General features: G+C 35.3%; 1 protein-coding gene across 1 annotated transcript in view; it reads right to left on the reverse strand.

Moving 5' to 3' along the window:
* Positions 1-1,226: 1,226 nt before the first annotated feature.
* The window catches only part of LOC100372617 (uncharacterized), a 94,682-nt gene continuing 69,447 nt past the window's right edge, over positions 1,227-26,461 (reverse strand). Inside the window, exons 10-22 of the mRNA XM_078009123.2 lie at positions 23,726-23,797; positions 23,240-23,329; positions 20,930-21,826; positions 19,378-19,536; positions 11,864-18,616; positions 11,262-11,406; positions 10,691-10,802; positions 9,243-9,272; positions 7,702-7,990; positions 7,290-7,376; positions 6,558-6,897; positions 6,055-6,137; positions 1,227-4,012 (exon numbers count right to left, since the gene is read on the reverse strand). Coding sequence (XP_077865249.2) covers positions 3,956-4,012; positions 6,055-6,137; positions 6,558-6,897; positions 7,290-7,376; positions 7,702-7,990; positions 9,243-9,272; positions 10,691-10,802; positions 11,262-11,406; positions 11,864-18,616; positions 19,378-19,536; positions 20,930-21,826; positions 23,240-23,329; positions 23,726-23,797 — 9,114 coding nt within the window. The 3' untranslated portion in view covers positions 1,227-3,955. The remainder of the gene's footprint in view (positions 4,013-6,054; positions 6,138-6,557; positions 6,898-7,289; positions 7,377-7,701; positions 7,991-9,242; positions 9,273-10,690; positions 10,803-11,261; positions 11,407-11,863; positions 18,617-19,377; positions 19,537-20,929; positions 21,827-23,239; positions 23,330-23,725; positions 23,798-26,461) is intronic.

Consider the following 26,461-nt stretch of genomic DNA (forward strand, 5'->3'; position numbering starts at 1 on the left):
AGAGCTCCGTCTTAGGGCCATTATTGTTCTCAATGTACATGCGTCCATTGGGCGAGTTATTGCGACGTCACGGCGTAAAATATCATTTTTACGCCGATGACACACAGATTTATTTATCGGTTTCTGAAGATGATCAAATTCGCGCCCGGGTGATACTTCAGACATGTATTCAAGATGTTAGCGATTGGATGTCTTGTAATTTCTTACTTTTGAATGTGTCGAAAACTGAATTTGTGTGCATGTCGTCTCTGAGATTCTCACAAGACTTGTGTCTTTTGTCTAGTATCGCAATTGGTGAAGAATTGGTTAGTGCTTCGTCAAGTGCTAGAAACTTAGGTGTCTTGTTTGATTCGCAGCTATCTATGGAAACACACATTTCTACTATTTGTAGATCTGGATATTCCCATCTAAGAAATATTAATCGTATTCGTAAATCATTATCCCAATCTGATACTGAAAAGTTGGTACATGCATTCATATCTTCTCGCTTAGACAGCTGTAATTCATTACTGTCTGATCTCCCTGTAACTAAGATAAAACCTCTTATTCGTGTACAAAATGCAGCAGCCCGCCTTGTCACTCGTGCTCGAAAATATGACCACATTACAGACATTTTTATTAAACTTCATTGGTTACCAGTTGTACAAAGAATCAATTTCAAATTACTTTTACTAGTGTATAAATCTTTGTATGGTTTTGCCCCAAATTATCTATGTGAATTAATCAAATTTTATGTACCTAGTCGTAGTTTAAGATCTGAATCGAAGTTTCTTATTAAAACTCGTCAGGTGTGTAGTAAAAAGTCCAAGGTGTTATACAAAGACCGTGCTTTTGAAAATTTAGGTCCTAAACTTTTTAATGAATTACCTCTGTCTGTTCGTTCTAGTCCTTCAGTAGACATTTTTAAATCCAGACTGAAAACGCACTTATTTAAATGTGCTTTTAATATTTGACTGATTGTTTATTGTATCAGCGCCTTTGATCTTCATATGTTGGAATTGTTGCGCTTAATTAAATAAAGTTATTATTATTATTATTAAAGTAGACACAGAACTAATTCAGCTGAATGTTGACCGGTGACCCACTATTTTTAGTATGGCGCCCTCACAGCCACAAATCACAAAATACTTTTTTTTTATTATAAATACGAGATATTGGCACCCTCCCCTCTTCGTTTATATAAACAAAAAGACCAACACCACATACAAAAAACGATTACACAAATCTGTAATAAATGCAGAGTTTTATTATATAATTTTACTCTTCCCAGTAAAAAATACTGAAACAATAAGAAAAGACACTATAAATTCTCTGTACAATACTTGCTTTCATTTACACAGTTAAATCTACATGTATATGCAACTACATTGTATATATTACACATGAAATGTACATGAATTGATTGCATCTTGCAATGTACTATATGCATGTCAAGTTGAAGTCTGCGGTTGAGGTCATCAACACATTAACAGTCAGTTAACATACCAACAAACAAAAAATATGTGCGACTTTGACATAATTTCACTCTCACACCACATAATAGTAAAAACACACGGCTTAGGATTGTTGAAGCTTGAACCACTCATTAGATGTGTTCATGATTTGACTAGGGAACAGTGTTTTGCGAGGAGGAACTGACAAAATTTGCGCTGGACCCATCTGTGATAGAAGTACATGAATTCATCTAATTTTATAATCTAATATTATAATGATACAGCATACAATAAATTAGGTTTACACGCGCATACAGTATATAAATTGGGATGTTTTAGCTTTTTTCGTTTATCTTTCTTAGATTCTGCTTTATAATAAAGGTGTTCCGTTAACAGCACAACATGTGATAATTGGTTAATAATGCGGACTTTACAGCAGACCCAATGAACTCGTTTGTTGTGAAAAAAACAGGCAAATGTATGCTAGACTCTATTGATGCATATTTTGGAAAGTCCATTCTATCTCAGAGATGAAAGGGTAGATATAATGATAATCAATGAGAGGCACAAGCTTAAGCACACCCACGCTTAACAAAATGAGGAAAGAAACAATATACAAACAAACAACAAATGTGGAGTACCGTAATTCCAATGAAGAGAAAAAGGAACAAAGTTTGAGTGAACTGACTGTTACCAATGAATGTGAGGAATGCTAGTACTCTCGGAGAAGGAATGTTGGCAGTCATGATAGAGCAAAAGAAAATTAAAATAAGAAATACAAAAAAAAAAAAAGTCTGTAAAAAAAACAAAACAAAAAACATCTACATAACAGTAAATCAACTTGAAGCACCTTCTTCTCAATTACTGGTCAGTTTTGATCATGTGATAGATAGGTTACCATAACAACTAAAACTACAATGACATGAATACAGATTAAATTAAAACATCAAATTATGGGATTGAATACAATTTTCTAATAACAATATTGCATTAATGCTTTTTTTTTAAAAAAACTTCGAACATGCATAAATTATTATATAGCACAATTAATTATTTCAAAAAAAATTAATAAGCTTGGCAAAAATATATGAGATATATTAACACGTCAATTGAAATATCCACGTCATATAAATGTATATATATATATATACAGGCATATCAAACTGCCACAGTCTTATCTGGTTCAGAGGATAAGAAAATAATATATACCCCCGGTAGGTCAATATAAGTTGCTCCTGCCCTCCAATATATTGTGCAGTCAATATGCTGTATATTGACCTCAAGCAACTGGATACATTTCTTATAATTATATAAACAAAAAATACAGATTGCTTATCGTAATAGCTGTCAATAAAATAGTAGTAATAATTAAAAATTATAACTGAAAAATATATGTATTCTACCACGATACAAATGAAATACCGCCCTCAACCCTGAAGAGGGAGATGAACTACCATAATACTGCAAGTGATTTTATTTTTTTTTTTTTTTTTTAACCAAACAAACTTTCGTATTTCTGAATTTTGAAATAGGATATAAAACTTAAACAAATATTATAATAATATGATAATTTGGATTAAAGCCAAGTCAACAGAACATTTTTTTTTTATAGATGTTTTCAGAATAAAAATAAGAAAAATTTTCTGATAGCGTTATTTTGCACTAGATAACTCAGCTGCTGCTTCAATTTCAGTAAAATTTTCAAAATATCAAAACAGAAAAAAATCATGTCCTCAAATTAGGGACAAAGGTCAAATTCTGGCATAGGTAAAAGGTCAAAGATGAAAATGAATATTCATTATTGTCATAATGCAGGAATTCTTTGAAGATACTAAAGTTTCCAAGGAAGTTAAAAAAAAATCTGATGTCGTGACAACAGCATTTCAAAAATAGTTCACAGCCAAATATTACATATTTACCTAAATGTCATATGATATTGCTTTGTCTGTTTGCATGTAAGTGAACGTCCAATCAAAACCCTGAGATAATAAGGTCTTCAGACAATACAACAAAACTTGCCATAACAAGATGTCCATCGATGTATCTGAGAACAACGTGCCGACATCTACAGTCAAATAATCTCTGAGTTTTTTAACTGACGTCTCTCTCTCCTTTTAAAAAACAAACACTGATGGCAACATTCTTTGTAAATATTGAAAGGATTTGTCGTCAATGACTATTGTGTTTCGTAACCTAAAGTTGCGTGTATACCAAGTCAATGACATCGGTAAGGGCAAAAGTCAACGATGCGATATCAATTAAAGGCACTAGATAGTTGCACTCCAACATTGTCAAGGTGATCAAAAAATGCTCAAAAGTCAAAGTCATCTCCATCAACGAGACAGTATTTATTACTACGGCTACAGCAGTCAGTTTGATATACAATACACATGTGATATAGAGATACAGTGGTTGCCATGACTACAGGATCCCAAACCAGTCACCATAGCCACCACGTATGCTATATGAGGTGTACTGAGAGATGCAGGCCGATGGAAGAAGTTGCATCACCTAAATCGCTTTTACCTTTTTCCACTTTCTGTTTTTTGATGAGCTGAGGATGGCGCTTTGTCAACATTCTAGAGTAAGAGTGAAACAAACAAGCAGTGTTAGCGAGACGAATCAATTTATGCATTTACAAAGCTAAACTTGACAAAAGATGAAAACACACATAAGCTATGACCTCATTATCGTTACCATTTTTGTAAAAAAGAAACCAAAAAAACAATCAAAGTGAAATAAAAAAATAAATATGAAATACAAACATTCAAATAAAAACAAAACAAAAAACTATTGACAATGAAAACATGTTTTTAAAAGGTAAGTGATCATTACACTGCACATGTTGGAGTTTGGTATAAACAGTATTTCATGTGTTGAAAACATTGACCAACACGACACATTGCGATGACCACCGCCTTCTAACAAAAGATGTTTTTAAGGAGAAAAGAAGGAACAGTTGTATTAACCCCATCCCATGTCTTGGTGCATGTAATTAATTCAGTAATAAATGAATAAAACTTCATAGTCGTCATTATGTACACGTACGAACACAATATTATCCAAGCGTTACTTATGTTGCATGGGACCCATATCGAATATGATGTGCCCTGACACAACTGCGATGCTTTACATTATAAATACTATCATCGGAAATTACGTTTATCGCAACTTAGGATACCGGTAGTTAAGCAGAAAATTGAAGAAACAGTAAATCCCTTTTTTCACACACCACCAAACAAATAACGAATAGAGAATAAAAGTTAAAATCAATAAAAATGAAATATTACATGCAACATTAAAGTTTCACTCTGAGATGGACATTTAGTACAGAAACAAATTGCAAGACAAATATTAGATACAGGCACAGTTTCACAGAAATTTGTACAAATTATACAAGTTACATTGTATTTTAGCACAAATTAAGTAAAAATGACATAATATTGTCATTTATGAAAGCTTTAGAATCTCTAGATTGCTTGAGATAATATATACTCCCTAGACTGGTTGAGATAATATAAACTCTGTAAACTGGTTGAAATAATATACCCCCTAGACTGGTTGAAATAATATACCCCCTAGACTGGTTGAGATAATATACCCCCTAGACTGGTTGAGATAATATACCCCCTAGACTGGTTGAGATAATATACCCCCTAGACTGGTTGAGATAATATACCCCCTAGACTGGTTGAGATAATATACCCCCTAGACTGGTTGAGATAATATACCCCCTAGATTGGTTGAGATAATATATACCCCCTAGACTGGTTGAGATAATATACCCCCAGACTGGTTGAGATAATATACCCCCTAGACTGGTTGAGATAATATATCCCCTAGACTGGTAGGGATAAATCTTAGAGAAATATACTTCCCAGAGTGCAACTTTAATTCTTTGAAAGTCATCATCTTTCCCGTCACAATTTTAGTGCAAAATTCATATGTATTTTTATATTATTTTATATTATTAATTATGAAACACATGGTCATAATTTTCCATTCCTTGACCAAATATTTTTGAAGATAATATGGCAAAAATATTTTTTTTTGTGTGTGTGTGAGCAGGGATAAATGTTGCCTTTAGAATTGAAAAGGCTGAAGAAGGATATGTGCATACACGTATAGAAACATGCTTTATGTGACAACATAGATTAGAAGGCTTACATGCTTATCAAAGACAAAATCGAAATAAACAAATATCGTGTAGATTTTACAGAATTTGAAGTTGTTTTGTAAACCATATCTACTCAGTATTGCCATGAGGAATTTTTACAACATAGGTGAACATATAGAGGGCGGTAAAACATGTAGTAGCAGGCTGCTGCCATGGTAATCATAGTGACACCTCACTCTCCATGTTTAGATGTATTGTAGTACCAGAGGGGGGGGTTAGCTTGATTCTGGAAGAGCCGCTAAAAGGCAAATCATGTTATGCTCGGTGGAGGGGGAGGGGGAAGACAGTATTTAGAAGAGCCACTAGTCTGAAAACTGATGAAAACATTGTTATGCTCAAGGGAGGGTGGGCAGGTCAATACTGGAGGGACTGATTTAATCAGGTGCACTAAGAGAATACAGGAAATTATAAAAGAAAGTAATTGGAGAATGACTTAAATCACACCTGCACCTTTTGGCTTAATCTCCTGCTTCCACTGGATGATGGCTTCTTCTTACTCTGGTATGTGGGTGTGCGTACTGAGCTGGCTGTAAATGGACATACACGACATGACAAGGGTGTTGAGAGAGTGCTCACATGAAACTGACAAGGTGGGGAAGGGTTAGTTTTTCGCATTTTATTTATTTATTGATTTTTTTGTTAAATAAATGACAGTGACATGCAAGTGAATTTGTAAGTGAGTTGCAATGCAAACAAAAATGTACGTGTCGGAACGAAATGATTCATTACTGTATAAGGCTGGGTAAGCAGCAGTCAGCTAGCACATGAAGAGACAAGGGAAACAGCAATGTTAACAAGCATTATCATAGTATTATTTGGGTTTTTTATATTCATCGAGTACAATTTACTTTTAATATGAAATCTACTCAAGTGTCTACATGCTAAAACTGAACCCTACAAGCACCCACTACCGATACCATGTATTCCGTGCTAACTAGCTAACTAACCTTTGGATTTTTTAGTTTCAACAGGAATAAAACTTCCCAGCCGCCGATCATCCGGACTGAAATTTCGAAGATTTTCCTCAGAACGCCACTTGGAAGTGTTTGGTGATTCCCATGTTAGATTACTTTCCGACCAAGATCGCTCACGATCCAAGTTGGATTTTGATGCTTGTTTCGTCTTGGCTTCAAACGTATGCGGTGCTGGAACTTTTCGTACTTCTGTATCTTTCAGTCTTTCGTAAGCCTCTGATAGTTTCCGCTCTAAGTATTTGACCTTTTCTTCGACCCTGGTGTGATCCTGTTTCAGTTTTCTGTACTTTTCCGCAAACATTTCATTTTCTTCCTGGAATGTAGATATGCAAATGGAGAGATGCTTAGATACTGTTGGAGTAAAGCTTACCCAACAAACAAACTAATCTGCAAAATCAAACAATAACAACATCGCCCAAGTAAGCAAATATACTGTAACATAACCTGATGAATGATTTGTAAGATTTGAGTTTGATTTGATTTTACTCTGTGTGGATACATCTGTCCATTAAAAATTACCTGATTTTTTGAATAAAATCCTAAAGCTAAATACCGAAGATTAGTCTAGGCTTATCATCATACATAAATAAAAAAATTGCACTTACGCTGGATCATTATAATTTGGAAAGAGACTCTGAGATAGAAATGATTCTAAGACAGAAAATAATTCCACGCAGTTAGACACTCAAGTCACATGACACTTACCTGCTTTGTATTGGCTAATTGGCATTGTAGTCGTTCTATATCTTCTTGCATCACCAAAGCCTCAGACTCTTTGATTCTGAGAGAAATCTACAACAATGAAAGATGAATATTTCATATTTATTTTCTATCAAAGGTACCTTTGAAATTAGCATATTAATAACAAGTAAGCTGAGGTGTCCATTCAACAGATTGAAATGTTGTCATGCAAATATGCTAATTTGACAGATCTTTCAAAGCACACCTAGGTTACTCAAAATTAAACTAATTTGCAAGAATCTATGAAGATGCCAATTTGCCTTTATAATTAACGGAGCATTGTCAAGTTACATCCATCTTTGGTACTTTAACACAAGCTAGGAGGTAATTTATTGTGTCTTGTATTCTGTGAACAAAAAACTCAAACTGTCTTTACCTTAAGGTCATACAGCTCAAGTACTTCCAAATTGTTAGCAGCCTCTGCACCCATGTCACCAATCGCGCCACCGATTTCAAGGGTACTCCTCAAGCTAGCAAGCTCCTCAGCCATCTTTTCATTCAGTTCCATGTTCTCACTTGTCAAGTGTTGGATACTTTGTTTCTTCTCATCCAGCGAGCGATACAAAGTAGCCAACTGCTCTTCCAGTAACGAGTTCTCCATGCATTTTGACGAGTACTGTTCTGATAAAGCGATCATTTCATTTTCAATTTTTTCAAGTTCTTCCCTACAAGAAGACAACAAATTAAGTATTTTTCATAGAATAACCAACAAATCTATATTTCAAGAGCGAATGGTTTTGTAATTCCACAATCTGGTACATTGGTGTTACACTGCATGCTCCAAAGACAAGATCATGCAAATTTATATTTAAATTTGACTGTGAAGATTCAAAAAAGAAATAAAAAGCTTGACTGTGACCAAGAAATGATTATCCCACTATACCCAGTAAGTAACAATCATAGTGATGAGATTTCTTTTTTTCTTCTAATACTAGTATAAAGGTTTTTGCAAAGCGTTTTCAAAACCAGGAAGTCACCATTGGGAACAGAATAACAAATGTGCAACAGATAATAACAGTTGTGTGCTTTAACAAGTTGTAAGAGACGTTTTGCAATACCAAGTAATGTATGCATCAAACCCTGTACATTCAAATGGTCAAAAGATTGAAAGTGAGGCTGAACAGACTCACATGATTGAAATAAACCAATCAGAAAATCAGTGTGAGCCTCACTTTGGTTCAATGACCACTTAACTTGGTGATAAAAGAAACATGCAGACCACCTATGATATATCCCATGTCAGTACCTACACCATTTCAAGATAAATCATCGTACACTTTCAGAGTGTTTTATCAGAAGTCAATCCTTGCCCACTTTAATCACCAAGTTCAAGTTCAAGCTGCAATAATGATAGCATGGTAACTAAATATATATTTTTTTCTGCGATAATTTGTCACCTAAAACAAATCATCACAGCATTGCATTTCCCCCAAACAATCCAAAATAGTCGCTATTGAGGTACGAGACTCCAAAATTATTAACTTTGATATTTAAATATTTTGTGATTACGCATGGGGTTATTGAGACAACATTGCGAAGCAGTACTATCTGAGCGAATACTGTATTCGTCAAAGAATTATTAAAAAAAAAAAGAATTGTAAAAAACATTTTTTCAGCTGTTTTCTGTCAATAATTTACTTCTATCCAGATGAAGATTTAAAAAAAACGCAGCACTGACATGAATTCAGATGTAATTTGATTCCAATTGATTCATTGACGACCATCTTTGATTGTTTTCTATTGTTTTCTATGACAGAATTTCAATAATAACGTCATTATCTCTAATAGAATACACAGTTTATGAAGATGGTAGCCATTTTGAATTGCAGGATGGGATAGGATTGACTTTCATACAAAACATGAGTCGGAGTCGTAGTCATCGTCGTCATCGTCGTCGTCGTCCGTGTACATACTCACTTTTGTTGCAGCAGGTTCCATGATATAACCCTAATGTGTGTGCATGAAATGAAATTGTGGTTGTTGCTGTGAGACGAATTGATTCATGTAAGCATGGGATATACCAAAGGAACAAAAAACAACAAAATGACAGAAGAAACCACTTTGAAATGATGTGTGATTGGTTTACCTCTAAGGAATGCTACATGTAGGACTAGAAAAATCTTAGATAAAACAGGTTAATAGTTATTAAAATGGAGAAACATAAGGGGTACAACTGGATAATACACATACCACTAAGGGATCATTTTGGTGATGTGTTTCAAGTGATTTGGATTCTTCATATTATGCATTACAATTTTGTTCAACAGCTTTGACAATTTATTTTTGTAGTGTTTTTTATGCAATATGGATAATAGATAAAATAAATAACATAATAGATACCCCCGGTATATTTCAAAATCTAAGGCAAGAAGAGTTGAAAATATATTCAAGTTACAGGGCCTTCCCAACTGAATATAGATATTCAGACTACCAGACCTAGCAAACTGAATACATAATAGTATAGACACTTTGCATGTTACATAATTAGTGTTCTACTAAGCAATCACCAAAATCTCATTCCAAATACTGAACTTGCAAAGGATCCATTCTGTGGTATGTATATTTCTAAATATTAAAAAAAAAAATAACTATAACATTAAAACTTAAAAAAGAAATATTTTCAAAGTGGTTCCATGAATAAAACTACAATAACAAAAATAAATCATGACAAAATAAACAAACAAACAAACAAACAAACAAACAACAACAAATGAACTACAATCATAGGATTAAAAAGAGAGAATGAAATGCAGCAGTTAGATGTTTTACCAACCTTATAACATAAGCTAGAGTTAAATGTAGATGACGTAATTTTTATAGAAAAGCTGACCTGTACACCGAGGTACAAAGATAAGAGAAATCCCATTGTAGCAGTGATAAATGAAAACAATGAAAGTTAACGTGCAAATAGAGACCCAGAGAAGCACTCCCTAGAGTGAGGAAGTTATTCACACAAACTCCCTAGCCAGGTGGAAAATATAGCATATGACTCCCTAAGCTTTATCAAATGTATCCCCTTTTATTGAATGTCTAAATAAATTGTTATCAGCATTTAAGCGAGAAAGTAGAAATTATACCAATTGTTGTTACATCATATATAAAATATTACAAAACATTAATGTTTTTTATAGTAATACCGTTGTAAACAATCACCCCCCCCAGAACCACTAAATCCTTTTTGAACGTAAGAAGTCACCCACCCAATATTATTCTGATGAAAATGATTCATAATAGATGAAATTCACATGCTGGAGATCCAAACATTCAATGGGTCAAAGGTCATGCACATGAGTAGAGAAATAACAGCAATTTTAATAGTTATTTAAACTTGCCCTGAAACACATAAAGTGTTAACAATAACTTACTGATGCTCTCGTCGTAATGTCGCTATCGTCGCATTTACATTACCATGCAGATGATGCTTTGATCTTTCCCTTTCCATGTCTTCCGTGTGTTTCTTGCGGATTTTTTCCATAGCTGGTGAAAAAAACAAACAGTGATACTCAAATTTTTCTTTACATAAATTTAAGGAAAATTGTAGGATAATATCTTGAAGCATTTGATTCTGGTGTATATGAGTACAATGGTCATCGATTGAAAATTTGTTTACTATTTTCCTTGTTGCAATCCAGTACTGCCTGAGTGCATACTTTGCGGTATTCTTGGGTAACTCATTATTATACATTTTTGTCCCGCTTGTAGACATATTTTAATGAGAAAACCCAAAATGACAATGAGAAAACATTTTTGAACTGTGGAAATTTGTTTGCAGTCTAATTTAAACAAATGAAAGAGCTAGAATGTGACGTTCAATGTTGGTGTTGCAGTCCGCCCTAAATAAGGAAAATATTAAACATTCAAACAAAAGCAAATATGGCTGTTACAATAACATCACTTGTTTTCAATGCTATATGTATAATAATAGCATATACTTACCAGCAAGTGTTGCCTGGGTTTCTTGGGCGAGTTCCCGGTCTTTCTGTTGTTTTAACTTATCATATTCATCCCTATGCTGCTTTCGCATTTGTTCGACAGCTTCCCGATGTAACCTTTCAACTTTCACCATTCCACTATCACCACTCTAGAAAAACAAAACATTATATCAACTTTTGCAAAAGATGTGCATCTACATACCTCACCGTTGTCATATTCAAGACAATGAGGCACATCTTATTTTTGAGCATCCTCTTACTCAGGATTATGATTTATCTAACCAGGTCGACAAACAATCTTTTTGCAGGTACTCGCACAATCACAAACCCATTCCCTTCATTTTTATAAATATTTATAAATTTTATAATTTCTACTGGCTGACAGAATTACATTACATTAGAGCATTTTCAAATGAGTTAATTGCGAAGGGCTGGTTGAATTCAACTGCCATTTATGGCAAATTTATGAATATTTATAAAAATCAAGGGAAAGCAGTGTTGCTCAAAAACAAAGTTCCATATTAGTACACTTTCAGCCATTTCGAAAAATACCTTGAAAGTCAGCATATAAGATACTATACTTGATCATTTACTGAAGTAACTCACCCTCAACTGTTCAACTTCTTTCTCATATTTTTCCCTGAGAGCTGCTACAGAGGACTGAGCATGCTGTTGTGGAGTTGCCATGGCGAAGACTGGTTCTTCCACCTCAAGATGGTTTGTCAACAGACTACCCTTCACCACAGCCAGATCAGTTTCATGCAGTTCGGCGAAGTGGTCCAGCCTCTCCTCGTACTCAGACTTCAAATCATTGATCTCTTGTGCGTGTTCTTGATCAATCAAATCAACTTCCTTCTTGTGATCTCTCTTTAAATTCTCTATAGCATCCTCGTAGCTTTGCTCCAGTTCAGCAATCTTGTACTCCTGTTCATTTCGCAGTCTGTTGATTTCCTTCCCGTACCTCTGCTCAAATTCCAACTGAAAGTTTTCTTGCTCTCTTTTCATCTTTGAAATAATTTCTTCATGATGAAGCTCAACCTGTTTCAGGTTCTTATCATTGTCCTTTCTAATTTTCCCAATCTCGTCTTCGTAATTATCTTGCATATAAGACATTCTCTTTTCGTGTTCCACCTTAACTTTACTCATTCTCTGTTCATATTCTCTCTTCATATTAGCTGTTTTCTGTTCAAATTGCAGTTTGGCTTCTTGCACAGCAGCACTGTCGTCACTTTTAGCATCTACGTCTTTGTTCTTTAATGCATACATTTGTTTTATTCGAGTAATGTCTTCATCGTACCGCGTCTTTAACTCGGCAGTTTCCTTCTGCAGTTCATCTTCCATGTTCGTCATATCATCTTCAATGTCTTTCAGCTTCTCCTCATACTCTTTTTCAAGTTTCGTCATTTCATCATCATGACGTTCTTGCATCTCTTTTAATTCACTCTCATGCAGCTCCTTCAAATCTAGGATTTCCACTGCAGCGGTCTTGAGTCTGACTTCATAATCTTCAATAATGGCTTGCAATTCATCGTTATCTGCTTCATCTGGTTTCAATCTGTCAAGCATCTCAATTTCTAAAGCTTTCATTTTATCTTCATACTCCTCTCGGAGCTGATTCAACCGCTCTTCTTCATTCTGCCGCAGACCTTCAACAATTTCTGTCTCCAAAAGTTTCATTTTTTCTTCATAATCTTTAACAACTTTATTTATTTCTGCCTCATGACTCTCCTTCAATCTGTCAAGTAGTTCAGCTTCAACATTTTTCACTCTCTTTTCCCATTTCTCTGTCAGTTCCTTCAGTTCATTATCATGGCGTTCATTCAAATCATTAATTTCCAGCTGCTGAATCTCTGCTATCTCAACGGCGGCATCTCCAATCTTCTGCTCACAATCCTCTTCCACTTGCTTCACAGTCGCTGCATGATTTTCTTCCAACTCTGCGATAGCATTCTGAAGAGCTATTTCACTTTCCTCAGTAACTTGTTTATGAAAATCTTGCATAGTTTTATTCAATCCTTTAACTTCTTTCATATGCAGTGTTTTCAAATCTTCAATTTCAGCTTCCTTCAGGGATTCAAGCTCTTTCAATTTACATATTTGTTCCTGATACTTATGCAACCCTCCCTTCAGCTCTTCCACTTGCTTTGTCTGTTCGTCCATTTCTTCTTTCTTGACATTACACTGCTCTGTCAATTCTGATAACCTCTGTTGGTACCCAGTGACAACTTGATTCATTTCCTCTGAGTGTTTACGTTCTAGCTCTTCCAAAGTTTGTTTGTGTTCAGAATTAAGTTTATCTTGTGCATCAATCAAATTCTTCTCATGCCCTCTAATTTCTTCAAGTTCCTCCTGTTGTTTAGCAACTAGGCTCTCCATAACATCAGTAATATTGTCAACTTCTTTGATGTGCTCATCTGTTTTCAACTTCAACTGAACTGTAGTTTCTGCTAATTGTGTTTTAACATCATCTAACTCTTCTTTCAAATGTTTCAATCTTTTGGCAGTCATTTCTTCCACTTGATCATTTGGATCTTCTTCTAAAGTAAAACTTATTTCTGGATTACCGCTGGTCTTAGCATACTCTTCCTTTGACCTCAGCTCAGCAAGAACAGTACTCAGCTCCTTCTTCGTTCTGTCCAACTCTCCCTGGAATTTGGACATCTCTCTAGCTTGTTCCTCTCTCTCATCTTTAATGATATCTTCATACCGCTCTCTCACACTGGTAAGATTTCTTCCATGCTCCATTGTGATGCTTTCAATGACTTTACCATTGGAATCTGTCTCATAGGCTTCACGTAATGCATTCAATTGCTGTGCATGTTCACTGTGCAACATGTTTAAAATGTAGGTCAGCTCAGCCTGGAAGATAGCTCTTTGCGCCAACATCTCAGCATAGTCATCCATGCTACTGCATTTAGCCAAAAGTCGTTTGGGATACATTAGGTTATTATCAGCAGCAGCCGAATACAAAGACAGTGCTGAAAGACTATGTCGTCTATGCTGTGGTTTCACCTCATATCTCATGGAAAGCATTGCATGACCCCAGTGAGTCATGTTGCTACTCAGGAATGACCTCCGGGCCACAATTCCTGCAAACTGATTCATTAGCTGATCATTGTAAAATGGGCCTTTGTTATTAATGTGTTCATTTTGTCCCTGAAGTTTATTTAATTCAGTTTCATATCGCTCTTTGATTGTATCTATTACTGTGCCCATCTCATCTCTGATAGAACGTTCAATATCAGCATGTTTTTTCTCAGCTGCTTGTCGTTGGACCTTCAACATTTGCATGCAACTGGCCCTTTCAATGTTGATCTCCTTCTCATACATATCCATGACTCTACGCAGTATCTGTAACATTTCTGCCTTCACAATTTCATCACTTGCATGGTCAGTTGCAAACTTCAATGTCTCCTCCAACTCAATGCGTTTCGCATAAGATGCTAGTTCTCTGTCATCAAAACTTGTCACCTCTTCACTACATTCTTCGGTCATTTCTTCTGAGGATGAAATGACCAATGGAACCTCCCCAGCGTCTTCTGATGTCTCAGGTGTGAATCCACTTACAAGTACCTTCATTTCATCTACCTTTCCTTCATCACAGAGTGCTGAAAGTTTTCTTAATTTCTTTTGTTGATGTTCTAATCTGCAGTAAGCATTTCTCAACTGATGATGCATGTCTTTGACTTTGCTCTCAATCACATAGGTGATCTCACCTTCTTTCAGTGCTTGCTGTGCCAAAGTTGTTGCATATTCACCCACTTGTGAAGTGTCATCTGAGTAAACAGATCTCAGCAGTGGTTCAGAGATAGCTCTCCTTGGTGAAAGATTTCTCTTGGAGTGAGTGATATTTGACTCATTATCTGAACCATCATCATCATGTCTTTTATTTTCCAATGCACAGCCAGGAATCTTAACTGACAGCATCTGTGTTCTTGCTCTGGATAGTGCTGCACCAAGTTCACCTCGTTTAACTATTTTTGCCGACAAGGCACTGGCATAATTTTCAACATTTCTATCATCTTCTGAGATCCTGAGTTGATTTCGAACTGGCAGTTGATGTAACTGTGCTTGAGCAGCAGTCTTTTCTTTGCATAAATGGAGCACATATTCACACTGACCCATCTTGACAGCTTCTAAGGCCAGCCTATCAGCAAAGACATCAAGCTTCACTTCTTTTAGATTTTTATCTTTCACATCGATTTCTTCACATTTTTCCTCTAACCTTTCTTCCGTCTGTGCCAGCTGATCTCGAAGTAAATCCATGGCAACTGTAACTGCATCATCCATACTTTTCAGACTGCCAACAGACATCTCAGATGACTGACTTTCAGCAGATGATTTCCTTAGGGCCTGTTTACATCGAGTTAATTCTGGATTCTCTCTTTCTTGAAGTTCATCTTTCTGCACAACAAGAGCCCTTTCCACTTTGAGGGTAACATCTTTTGTTTCCTGGATTTGTTTCTCTACCTCTAAGAGAGTACCAGAACAATGGTCTAAAACGTTCTTGTCAATAGGAACTTTGTGTCCCTGTAACTCTTGCAAAAGATCTGTAAGTTTATGTTTTGAATCTAACACATTTGTCTCAACACTTTCTAGTTTATGTTCAAGCTCAATTAAATGACTGCTGACATCGCCAACAATTCTCATCCTTACATTATATTCAAGTTCCAACTCTTTTGTGAGAAGTTCAATTTTGTTCTTAAAGTCTTTTATCTGCTCTTTGAGTTTGTTCTCAGAAACACACTTGGCATGAAATGATTTTCTATTGTCAAGATCTTTAGTGGTCACATCCACTAGTTTGGCAGTGATTACTTTTAATTTTTGTTCTGTATCCAAAAGCTTAGTTTCCAATGATTTTACTCTCATAAGTCTTTTCTGTTTTGGATTTTCTACCTTTTCCCGTGGCACAGAGCTGTCAGAATCATCTGATTCACTTCCAGTGCTACTTGATGACTGCATCTTCTCGCTCACTTTTTCAACAGTTGGAGGGCAATTACTTATTGTTATAACAGGTTTGGCTTCTTGATGATTGTTTATCCTTGGATCAGAAACAGTGGAAGTGTTTTGCGAAGATGACAACATCTCTTCCCTTGCAGAGACCTTTTCCTCAACAGAACCAATCTTGCCCTTCAGACTGTTTGTCTCTTCATCTTGAGCCTTTAATGTTCCTTCAACATCACAAAGTTGCATTTCTAATTCCTCTAACTTAGTCTCCAGCTCCTTCGAAGATGACCGAGAGCTTGCTAAAGAACCTCCAGCTAGTTTACGTTCTAGGTTGCTGACTCGCTTCTCGCTATCCCTCAGTTTTTTATCAGCCAAGGCAAGTTTTGATGTTAGATCTTTAATCCTGTTACCCATTAGATGCATCTGTTCTTTGTTATTCTCCTCAGCACACCTATAATCCTCTTTGCTCTTCAAGAGTGAAAATTCAAGTTCATCATAGCTGCTATTTGCCTCTTTCAGCTGCACACGTAAGCGCCTGACCTCTTGCATGGCACTGTCATATTTACTTTTCAACTGTTTATTTTCAAATTCGTTGGTATCTTTCTCATTGTCTTTGTTCATTACTGAGGATTCTTGGGTAGAAACCTTTGTCTTCTCTAACTCCACAGTCTGCGCCAACTCTGCAAGTTTTTTTTCTGATTCATTTATTTTTGCCTTTCTCTCATCTAACTCCTGCAACTTGCTTGAAATCTCTTCATCATGTTGGTTCTGAAGCTTTACAAAGTCATCCTCCAGCTGTTTTACTTTTTCTTTTGCGTCTTCCAGTTCTAGTTTCTTTTGTGCGAGTTGTTCTTCTTGTTCCTTTATAGTTCTTTTTGATTCTTGCAATTCGTCTTTCAATTGTGATATTTCCAAAGTGTGCTGGAGTATCTGCTCCTTCAGACTTCCTTTGTCTCCGTAACATTTTTCAACATCTCTCTTCAGCTTTTCATATTCCTCTTCCTTAGCATTCATTTTCCTATTCAAATCTTCAAGTAGAAGATCTTTTTCTCCAAGATCCTTCTGCAATTTTTCTATTTGCTCGACACTTTCATCCAACTGTTTTTTCAATTTCTCTTTTTCAGCTAAAACCTGGTCTAGCTGTGTTCTGAGTTCCTTCAATTCCATCTCACTTGATTGCAACCTAGGTTGTGCATCTTCTCGCTCTGTGGAGATATTTTCTAATTGCAATAACAGTTTTTCTATCTCATCTGACTTTTCTTGCAAGGCAGTTTTTAGACAACCGATTTCTTCAGCACTTTTCTCAAGGTACTCTTCTGAAACAGTATTTTCAGCAAGAGCTTTCTCTAGACTTTTTTTAAGTTTGCTAATTCTCTCTTTACCATTATCAGATTCACCTCTTGCGTTCAAAGAATCTATCATTTTTTGTTGTTCATTCACTTTTGCTTTCATCTCTTTCAACTCATCTTGTAAATGTTCATTCACATCTTGTTCTCTCTCAACATCCTCTAAAGCATCTTTTAATTTCTTTTCCACCTCTCCAAGTTTTCTCTCTACACTTTGTAATTTCAAAGTATTGGCAGTGACATCGCTGATCGAATCTCCCTGTAAACTGAGTGTCAGTTCTGCTAATCGGTTATCAGCTTCGTCTAATCTCTCTTGTAGTTTTGATTTCTCAGTTTTTTCTGTTTTCAACTGATGTAACAATTCTTCTATTTTATCTTCCTGTTCCTCTAACTCTTCATTCAGTTTATGGCTTTCATTTCTATCTTTGCATTCTTTTTCCTGACCTAAGGACGCAACTTTCTCTTCAGCGTCAGCTAATTTTTTCTCAAGAGTTTCTTTTTCTGACTGTCCCTTGTTTTGCAGTCGCAGAAACCTTTTTTCAAACCTTTCCTCATTTAAAATACAGTCACGTTCACTTTCTTTTAACCTCTGTCGTGCCTCTTCCAACTTACTCGTGAGATGTTCTATTTTTATCTCAGAATCCTGCCGATTCCTTGATCGTTCAAATTCTCGTATACATTTACTTTTCACATGAATCTCCCCTTCTGCTTTTTTCAGCATAGTCTTAAGCTCAGACACCTGAGAATCTAAACGTTCACTCTTTTCTCTCAAAATGTCAATAACTTTCACCGATTTTTCCTTTTCTCCTCTCAAGTCTCCTTCTAACTTTCTGGCTTTCTCCTTAGTTTCAGTTAGCTCAGAAACAGCAATTTCTAATTTGGTTTTATAAGTGCCGATATCATTCTCCTGCCTATGAATAACAGAGTTGGCATCGCTGAGTCGTTTCTTTAGCTGCTGCAGTTGATTTTTAGATAATTCATTTAGGTTTTTAGCCTCCTGCAGTTCAATCTTCAAATGGTGATACTGCTGGGCAATTTGGTTCTGCTCTGAATTCATGTCTTCGATCTGTGGGGAAAGAAATTAAAGCATAAATGAACATCCAAAAAATCTTGAGTTAACGATTAATACCCTAAGTTAGTCAAATACTTAGTACATTCAGATAGATATTGCAGAGAGTATTACTTTGAATTGTTGAAATTCCTGGTTTTTGAGACCTTATAAGGCTGTGCAATAAGTCCACCATGTGCACAATAGCATACATGTATATTCCAAAGCAGCAAAATAAAGTTACCGTAAAATCATTTCTCTTCACTGTGTTTTAATTTTACGAATTTGTCAAGGAAACAATAAGTTTTAATGTTATTTCACTTATTTCATGTAGATATAATTTAGCAGATTTTACTTATCAGTGAAATTAAAACCCTGTGTAAATTTAATGCATTTACAGTATTCCAGTCATGATAAATATTCAGAGTACCAGGCAGTAAGCCCTGGAACGAGCATTATATCATTTTAGATACACCAAGTGACAGCGTACATTCTTAGCATAATTTTGTAGACAAAATTATGTTTGTTTTCAAACTGTATTTCTGTGCGGAGACAAAATATCAATTGCCAAAACAAACTGTACATATTAGTACATTGCAAAGTTCTTGACAGAACTGATGCTTGCTCGCTCGCAATGGTTACTGATTTTGTTCAAAATTTTTTAAAAAAATATATGTGGCTTTATTTTGTAAATAGTAAAAAAAGTTAACCTTAGCATTCGAAAAAGAACTTTGAAAGAGAAGGTAAATAAACAAACCAGGTACATTATGCAGACTTACCTGAGTTAAATATTTATTTTGATCGTCTTCCAGTTCACTGAACGATTCACGGTGATCCCGTCTTGCCGTTGTCATCTGAGTTTTCAATTCGATAGTTTGCTGATGCGAATCAATTAATTCTTTTTGTGTTTTTTCTAGCTGAGCCTTTAGAGATTCAACCTTAGTGATAATAAAATTTCGTAATTAGAAAAAAAATCAACGCATATCAATAGTGTTAGGATACAGCCATGATACTTGCTCCATCACCTGAGTCAAATAACAAGATAAATGCATACACGATAACTGTAGGCACTAAAATGCGAGAGGGAGCAGCTAGGCTTGGTTTATATACAATCTACAACTACTTATCCTATCCTTCGAGTGAACAACTTGAAATAATGAGATGACAGTACAAAAACAAAATTATCTAGAAAATCTAGAACACTGTTCGTATTTTTTGGGAACAACGTACAGAAGGTGTTCCAAACTTGTCATGTGTTGGCTATATTGACAATATCATGCGAGTTACTATGGTAACTATTATTTTAGGAGATAAATTGAAAAACAAATGAAAAAAAATTGTATTGCAACAACAATTTTAATCTCTCTCAGGGCAATATTTTTTGATTGGCAAATAGATTGGCCATTCATTCACTGACAATAAGAAACAAGACTAATTTATTTTTTGTCAAATTGTTTGCAGGCTTTTTCTGCTTCTTTTGGTCTAGTGGAAATAAAGTATTTCAGATTTAACTGGTTTGAAATCTCCCAAAACAAATAATATATTCAGTGACAAAATGATCCCTCTTTTTGACTTTACCCCTACTCCCCCATGCAAAAATGGTTGTTCCGAGTAGGTAATATTGTTAATGCCATTCATCCATAGCGTGTTCACTATAATAACACTGTAATATCTGTGATTCAACCATGAGGGCTATTGAAACTTGAGTTGAGGTTAGGGAATCATATTTGCATTTTCAGAAGCAATAACCTCAACTTATACAGCTGAAATAACCCTTATCCTCAATTTCTACAGCTGGATTAACCTTTGACCTCAACCTCTATAGGTGTAAGACAAGTCTTATCAAATGGATTTTCACAGAACTGAAGAGCAATGTGACTGTCTGTTAGGGCAAGGTGGAGTTTGGGTTGCTGTTAAACCACAATTTCCTAATAAAATATAGTAGATTTTTTGATATTTTGGATCATTATTTAGCAATATACGAAAGTAAGTACAACTATTTAAGACTGTTGGACTCATCTTGATCAGGGCTAAAAATGCATCATTGATAGTTAGATTATTTTCTTACTGAATTAAAAAAGACAATAGGAAAATATTATTCCATGATTTCATAGTGCAATCTGGGATTGAGGAGCCCCTTTTTAAAGCTATATGAAAATCAACAAGTCATTGTTTCTATGGCACCAAGTACTTTTTTTTCATTTACCTAATGGAATCTTTCAAAATATCAAGCTTTAAAAATAATTTCCTAGTCAGCCACATTGATCTTCGAACTCAATTTAAGAATCAACCTGTCTGTATTCACATAGTACAGTGTATGTTTATACTTACTTCAGTTTCAAGTAATTCCACCAGCATGGCATCACCTGAGCTTGATGTGATATTTCCAGATGTTTCACCGCTAGATTCTCCACTTTTATCTCCTCCCATATCCTTAGACTCCAAGTCTGCATCATCAGAAATATCTGATTCACTGTGTTCATTTTCATCACTCCGTTCTTGTTTCTGGCTTTCTGCTTTTTCTACTTTTTCAACTGCTACAATTGTTAGTTCTTTTTCAGGCTCTTCTTGCTCCGATACGTCACTTTCCTCACCATCCTCACTTTCCTCTTGTTCTTCTGAATCGTTATCACTTGTTTCCTCGGTAACCGTTTTTTCTCGATGCTCACTACTGACAAGTGATGTGGAGCCCAGTTTTTCAGACGTGTGATCAGCCAGAAATCTTCTTGAAGTGGTTGGACTCCGTATTGCTTCGAGCTTTGTCAGATACACAGGATTACTCTCAAACTTAATTGGGCTTCCCACTCTCATTTTTGTACTCTCTTCTGTGGCAAGCTTTTTGGCAGGTGTGGGTGTTTCATTTGCTGGTTTTCTCCCTAACATGTAGTCAACATCTGGAAGAAATTTCCTAGAAGGCACTGGAGAATTACGTCCACCTGATTTTTCCATCAAATCCCTTGGCTGTGGAGCTGACGATGATCTAGTCGCTGGCAAATATTCCTCTTCTTGTTGCAGTCTCTCTTTAACCGAAGCTGGACGTTCTCTGGAATAATACTTGTCAGTTTGTTCAAGTTCAATGCTATCTGGTGGATTAACGCTCACTGCTTGTGGGGGGAGAGGTGGGAGTTCTGGAGGAGGGATAGCCGCCATGGCTTTGAGGATTGCTTGGATCCAGTTATTGCGAATACCGTTTGTCATAGCAGCGAGTGTGGTGGTGCTTTCATGAGTCTACAAAAACAACCAGAAACACAGTGTGACAAGTCTAGACATGACAGATCATCAATGAGTGCAAACTTTAAAGAATCAACATAGACTGAAAACTGTAAGCCTAAATCGCTTTATTTTTAAGAGACACCTTTTTCAAGAAGAATTGTTGCAATATTTATTTTACCGAAAGCTGTAGGACAGGGAGTCACACTAACTTTTGTATCAGTGTACTGTACATTTCATTGTGACCTTTAAAAATAGTAAGTTACTATGACAACAACAAAAATCTCTACAAATGCTGTCAAGTTTGTTGCGATGGAACATGTCCTGTTTAAAAACTAGTTGTATTTCTACACCAAGATGCTAAAATAATCACAGTGATTGGTCAGAAAACAGACACGTGATATGTCATGAGTGGAGAAACCATGATTGCGAGCCACAATTATGAAAATATCATTTTAATTGAAAGTTTGTTTCATCTTTGACTAGAGGCCATTTCTCATGGATTGTGCGAAGGCCACTGATTCATTTGACACAGTAATCATGTTACTAAATCATCCCTGAATTATATTGAAGGTTGCAAAAATAAATATATTCCGTAATCACAAAATTGACAGTAATCTGTGTTTCAACTGACTATACTCAGAATTGTATCATGATATTTTTGGAAAATGGTTCTTTAAAACATGGAAAATGCTTGTTTTCCGCTGCACGATTTTTCTAATGACTGTGTCAATAACTGCCAATGTCAATCAACTGGTACAATAACCTTTAAACACCATGATTTTTCCTACCAACATTATGGTGCAACAAATTTGTGCGTGTTTTTTTATTATTTATTTGATAATTTTGAACGAAATGGACACAATTGCTATTTTGTTCCTATTTTTTGAGGGAAAAAATACCCACAAAGTAAGTTTTATTTTAAACAAGCAGCCTCTTGGCTGAGATAGCTGTTAGCAATGCACATTTCAATTAAAGAACAGAAGATATCATTAGAAAATGAACAATATGCATAGTATCAATGCTATGGGACTTGCTGTTTTCAACAAGAATTCAAAAATATCATCTTTTGAAAATATCACTTTTTACTAAAAATGACAAAAATATTCACCAAAATTAGAGAATTGAAGATATCATTACAAAATGAACAAATCTGAGAGAGGTCTACCCAAGGTACATATACACCAAGTATCAAATCATTCAGGCTTGTAGTTTTCAAGAAGAAGTCGAATAAGTAAAACATTGACGCAAACGACGGATGCCGGACGACAGACAATCACTCATATGATAAGCTCAGCTCGACAAAGTCGACAGCGGAGCTAAAAAGATGACAGTAGAGGACTTTGGCACTCAAAGGGTTAATATTAGATACAACCCAATCATGTTAATGATACATATTTCTAATTATTTGACAGTTGTGGGATTACTTACTTTTACTATAAATCCATAGTTTTTACTAACTTTAGCTTCCGTCACTTCCACGCAGGAAGATAACTCTATACAACCATCTTCTATTTCAGCCTGCAACATGTAAACAAATTTTTAAATTCAAAACAGCAATTCATAGCAGAAAACGCTTGATGTCGTAACTACGACACTCTACCATTAGCCCCAATGATTCCGTGATGATACGACTTGAGAATCTCAACACTGTTGTTTCAAATGCTTCGAGTGAGATGGCTACTCCCATATATTCAAGCAAGAATTTGTTAGAATCAGCCAATCAGAGCCAGCCTTATTAAAATAATGCAGTTTAATCTGCATATGTAGTTTATAAAAGTGTAATGATTGGTTCTTGGCGAAACAAAATGTTATAAGCCATGGTATAGATATTTTGATAAAACACGGACATTAGATTTTTATATAATATTCTGAAATCAATACATTCATGAGAAATATAAAAAAATTTGTACAAACCTCTTCGTTTTTAGAATCACTATAATATTTGAGTGTGTGGTCGGATAAAACAAACCAGTGCTTCGTCCAATCCTGCAAAACATAATTACCGATTTTAATTACCCTGCAGAGGAAGCTTATTTACCCTAAAACCACATTTCGGTATTACATTACTTTCACGTTCAACTTTTTTTATATTAAAGTCATTCTGTTAATTAAGTTCCGTTATTAAATCCATTTAATTATGTTTTACAAATATTTATTATTCTTATTATTTAAATATATTTAGCAACAATGTAGTTGATATCATGATAGTGGTGAGGGATTACCAATATTTTATGGGGGGGTGCCAAAGCAGCTGACCTCATTAAAGCAATATTATATTAATTAAACTTAGAAGGGGGCAATACTATATTATATTGATTTGAATTTTAAAATTGTAGATATCATGATGGAGCTAATAATAAGGCTTCAAGATATCACCATACAGTCAGTCCTGAAGGCAAACTCAAAAAAAAGAAAAAAAAAGAAAGAAACTCTATCAATGGAATGCATTTGTATTTGAAGGAGACATGGAGGTAGAATAGTGATGTCTCTGTTGATGGTTTGAATCGTGATGGGGTTCCATGTTGTTAACTTCTTCTGTGCTAGTGGGAGTGACTGGTAATTTGGTAGGGCAGTGATCGCCATGTGTGTGATGTGCCTCGAGCAGCTCAGGCTATATGCTCCCCAGGGAGTTGATTCATACGTCCCAGCGATGTGAAGCGTCAATGAGCAATCCGCTGAATATATATATATGTATGGTGCAACATAAATAGGCATTATTTGAAATGTCACAGGAACTGTAGCCATTCATGTTGGCAGCAAGAGTTAAATTTGATGACCAGAAGGAAATTAAAGTAAAAAATAATAATAAGTGACTCAATGATTGAAGTTTTTGAAAGAAGTGAAATTGTGAAATTATTCATGCAGGCAAAATTTCAGCTTGACTAATAACATTTCCGTATTGCTTGTACTGTGTTAAATGCCAAACTAAAAGGCTGTGAAATCAATCTGAATAGTACCCCAGACATCAATAAGACACAAGCGACCCCCACATAACATTTTTTATATATATTAAAAATGACAAGAAATATTAGCCACAAACAAAAAACAGATATTGTTTAAAGTGAATGAATAACACCAAATATCGTAGCAGCTTGAATGGCAGTTTTCAAGAAGACAAAAATTGAATTTTGGATCCCAAATGCAACTATTTCCACAGATAGATAATTGCTGCTATTTTTTGAAAAATCAAAAGAAAGAGCCATGGCAAGTAGCACAACACATTTGAAAACAATTTGATTTTGGATAAGTAAAAAAAAATGCAAACCGATGAACGAATGAACAAATAGACTCATGACAATGTTATATCAGTTGTATCAAAAAAAGATTGATTTTCCATAAATTTGCCCATCATATGGGGCAACTAAAGAATGTCTGAATCTCAACAACATCGCGATTTTTATAAGTATGTCATTTGAAAGACACGTAAGATTAAGCTGTCAAAACTGACAAATTCCCACTTAGCCGTAGCTAGTAAACAATGTCAATCTCAATATATGTAGAACAAACAATGTTGTAAATATCAGGTTAATAACCGAAACAAATTTATTATAATAACATATAAGAGGTCATTTCAAAATTTCTAAACACCAACAAGCTGTGGACACTAATGATTGCACGGATACATGTAGAGGTCACACATGTATGCAACTGGTAAAAATGAGAGAAGAATTAGAGGCACAATAAATTCTTGATATTTGATTGTGCAAAAGGTTATATTTAATGACAAAATGCAAATGAGATCATGAAAAGGGAGCATGGATGTATGTACCTTACCGGGAACAATGAGTTTGTGTTAAAAAATGAATGAAAGTTAATTAAAATTTATCAAGATAATTAAGGTCTGTAATTCAAGTTCTTTTTTTCAAAAAGTCACTGGGAATAACTTTGGTCAAAAGTGTCCAACCTTAAAACTAAGACGAACGTTGTTAATACAACTATTCTGTGAACTATTCTGCTCCTACGAATAAAATTGTATTATGAAATTCCACATGATTTCATATTTGCTAGCCAAGAATCTGTATTTTCTGAGGTCTACGACACCTCTACAATAAATTCCTAGGATCTGCGCACTTTCTGAAGTCTGAGACATGTACAATATATGCCTAGAATCCATGCATTTTACAAGATCTGAGACATCTCCAATGATTGCCTAGAATATATGCACTATCTGAGGTCTTTGTGAGACATCTACAATAAATGCCTAGAATCCATGTACTTTCTGAGGTCCAAGACATCTATGATAAATGCCTAGAATCCATGCATTTTACAAGGTCTGAGACATCTCCTATAATTGCCTAGAATTTATGCACTATCTGAGGTCTTTGTGAGACATCTACAATAAATGCCTAGAATCCATACACTTTCTGAGGTCCAAGACATCTACAATAAATGCCTAGAATCCATGCACTTTCTGATGTCCAAGACATCTACGATAAATGCCTAGAATCCATGCACTTTCTGATGTCTGAGGCATCTACAATAAATGCCCAGGATCTATGTGATTTCTGAGGTCCAAGACATCTACAATAAATGCCTAGAATCCATGCACTTTCTGAGGTCCTCAAGACCTCTCTGGTTAAAGTGACTGGTTAAGTTTATTAGTAGCAAGTTAATTCAAACATATTTTTTTTTTCAAGTCCGAGAAATGGT

Source organism: Saccoglossus kowalevskii, chromosome 8 (assembly GCF_978046115.1).
Source record: "Saccoglossus kowalevskii chromosome 8, keSacKowa6.1, whole genome shotgun sequence".
NCBI classification, from domain to species: Eukaryota; Metazoa; Hemichordata; class Enteropneusta; family Harrimaniidae; genus Saccoglossus; species Saccoglossus kowalevskii.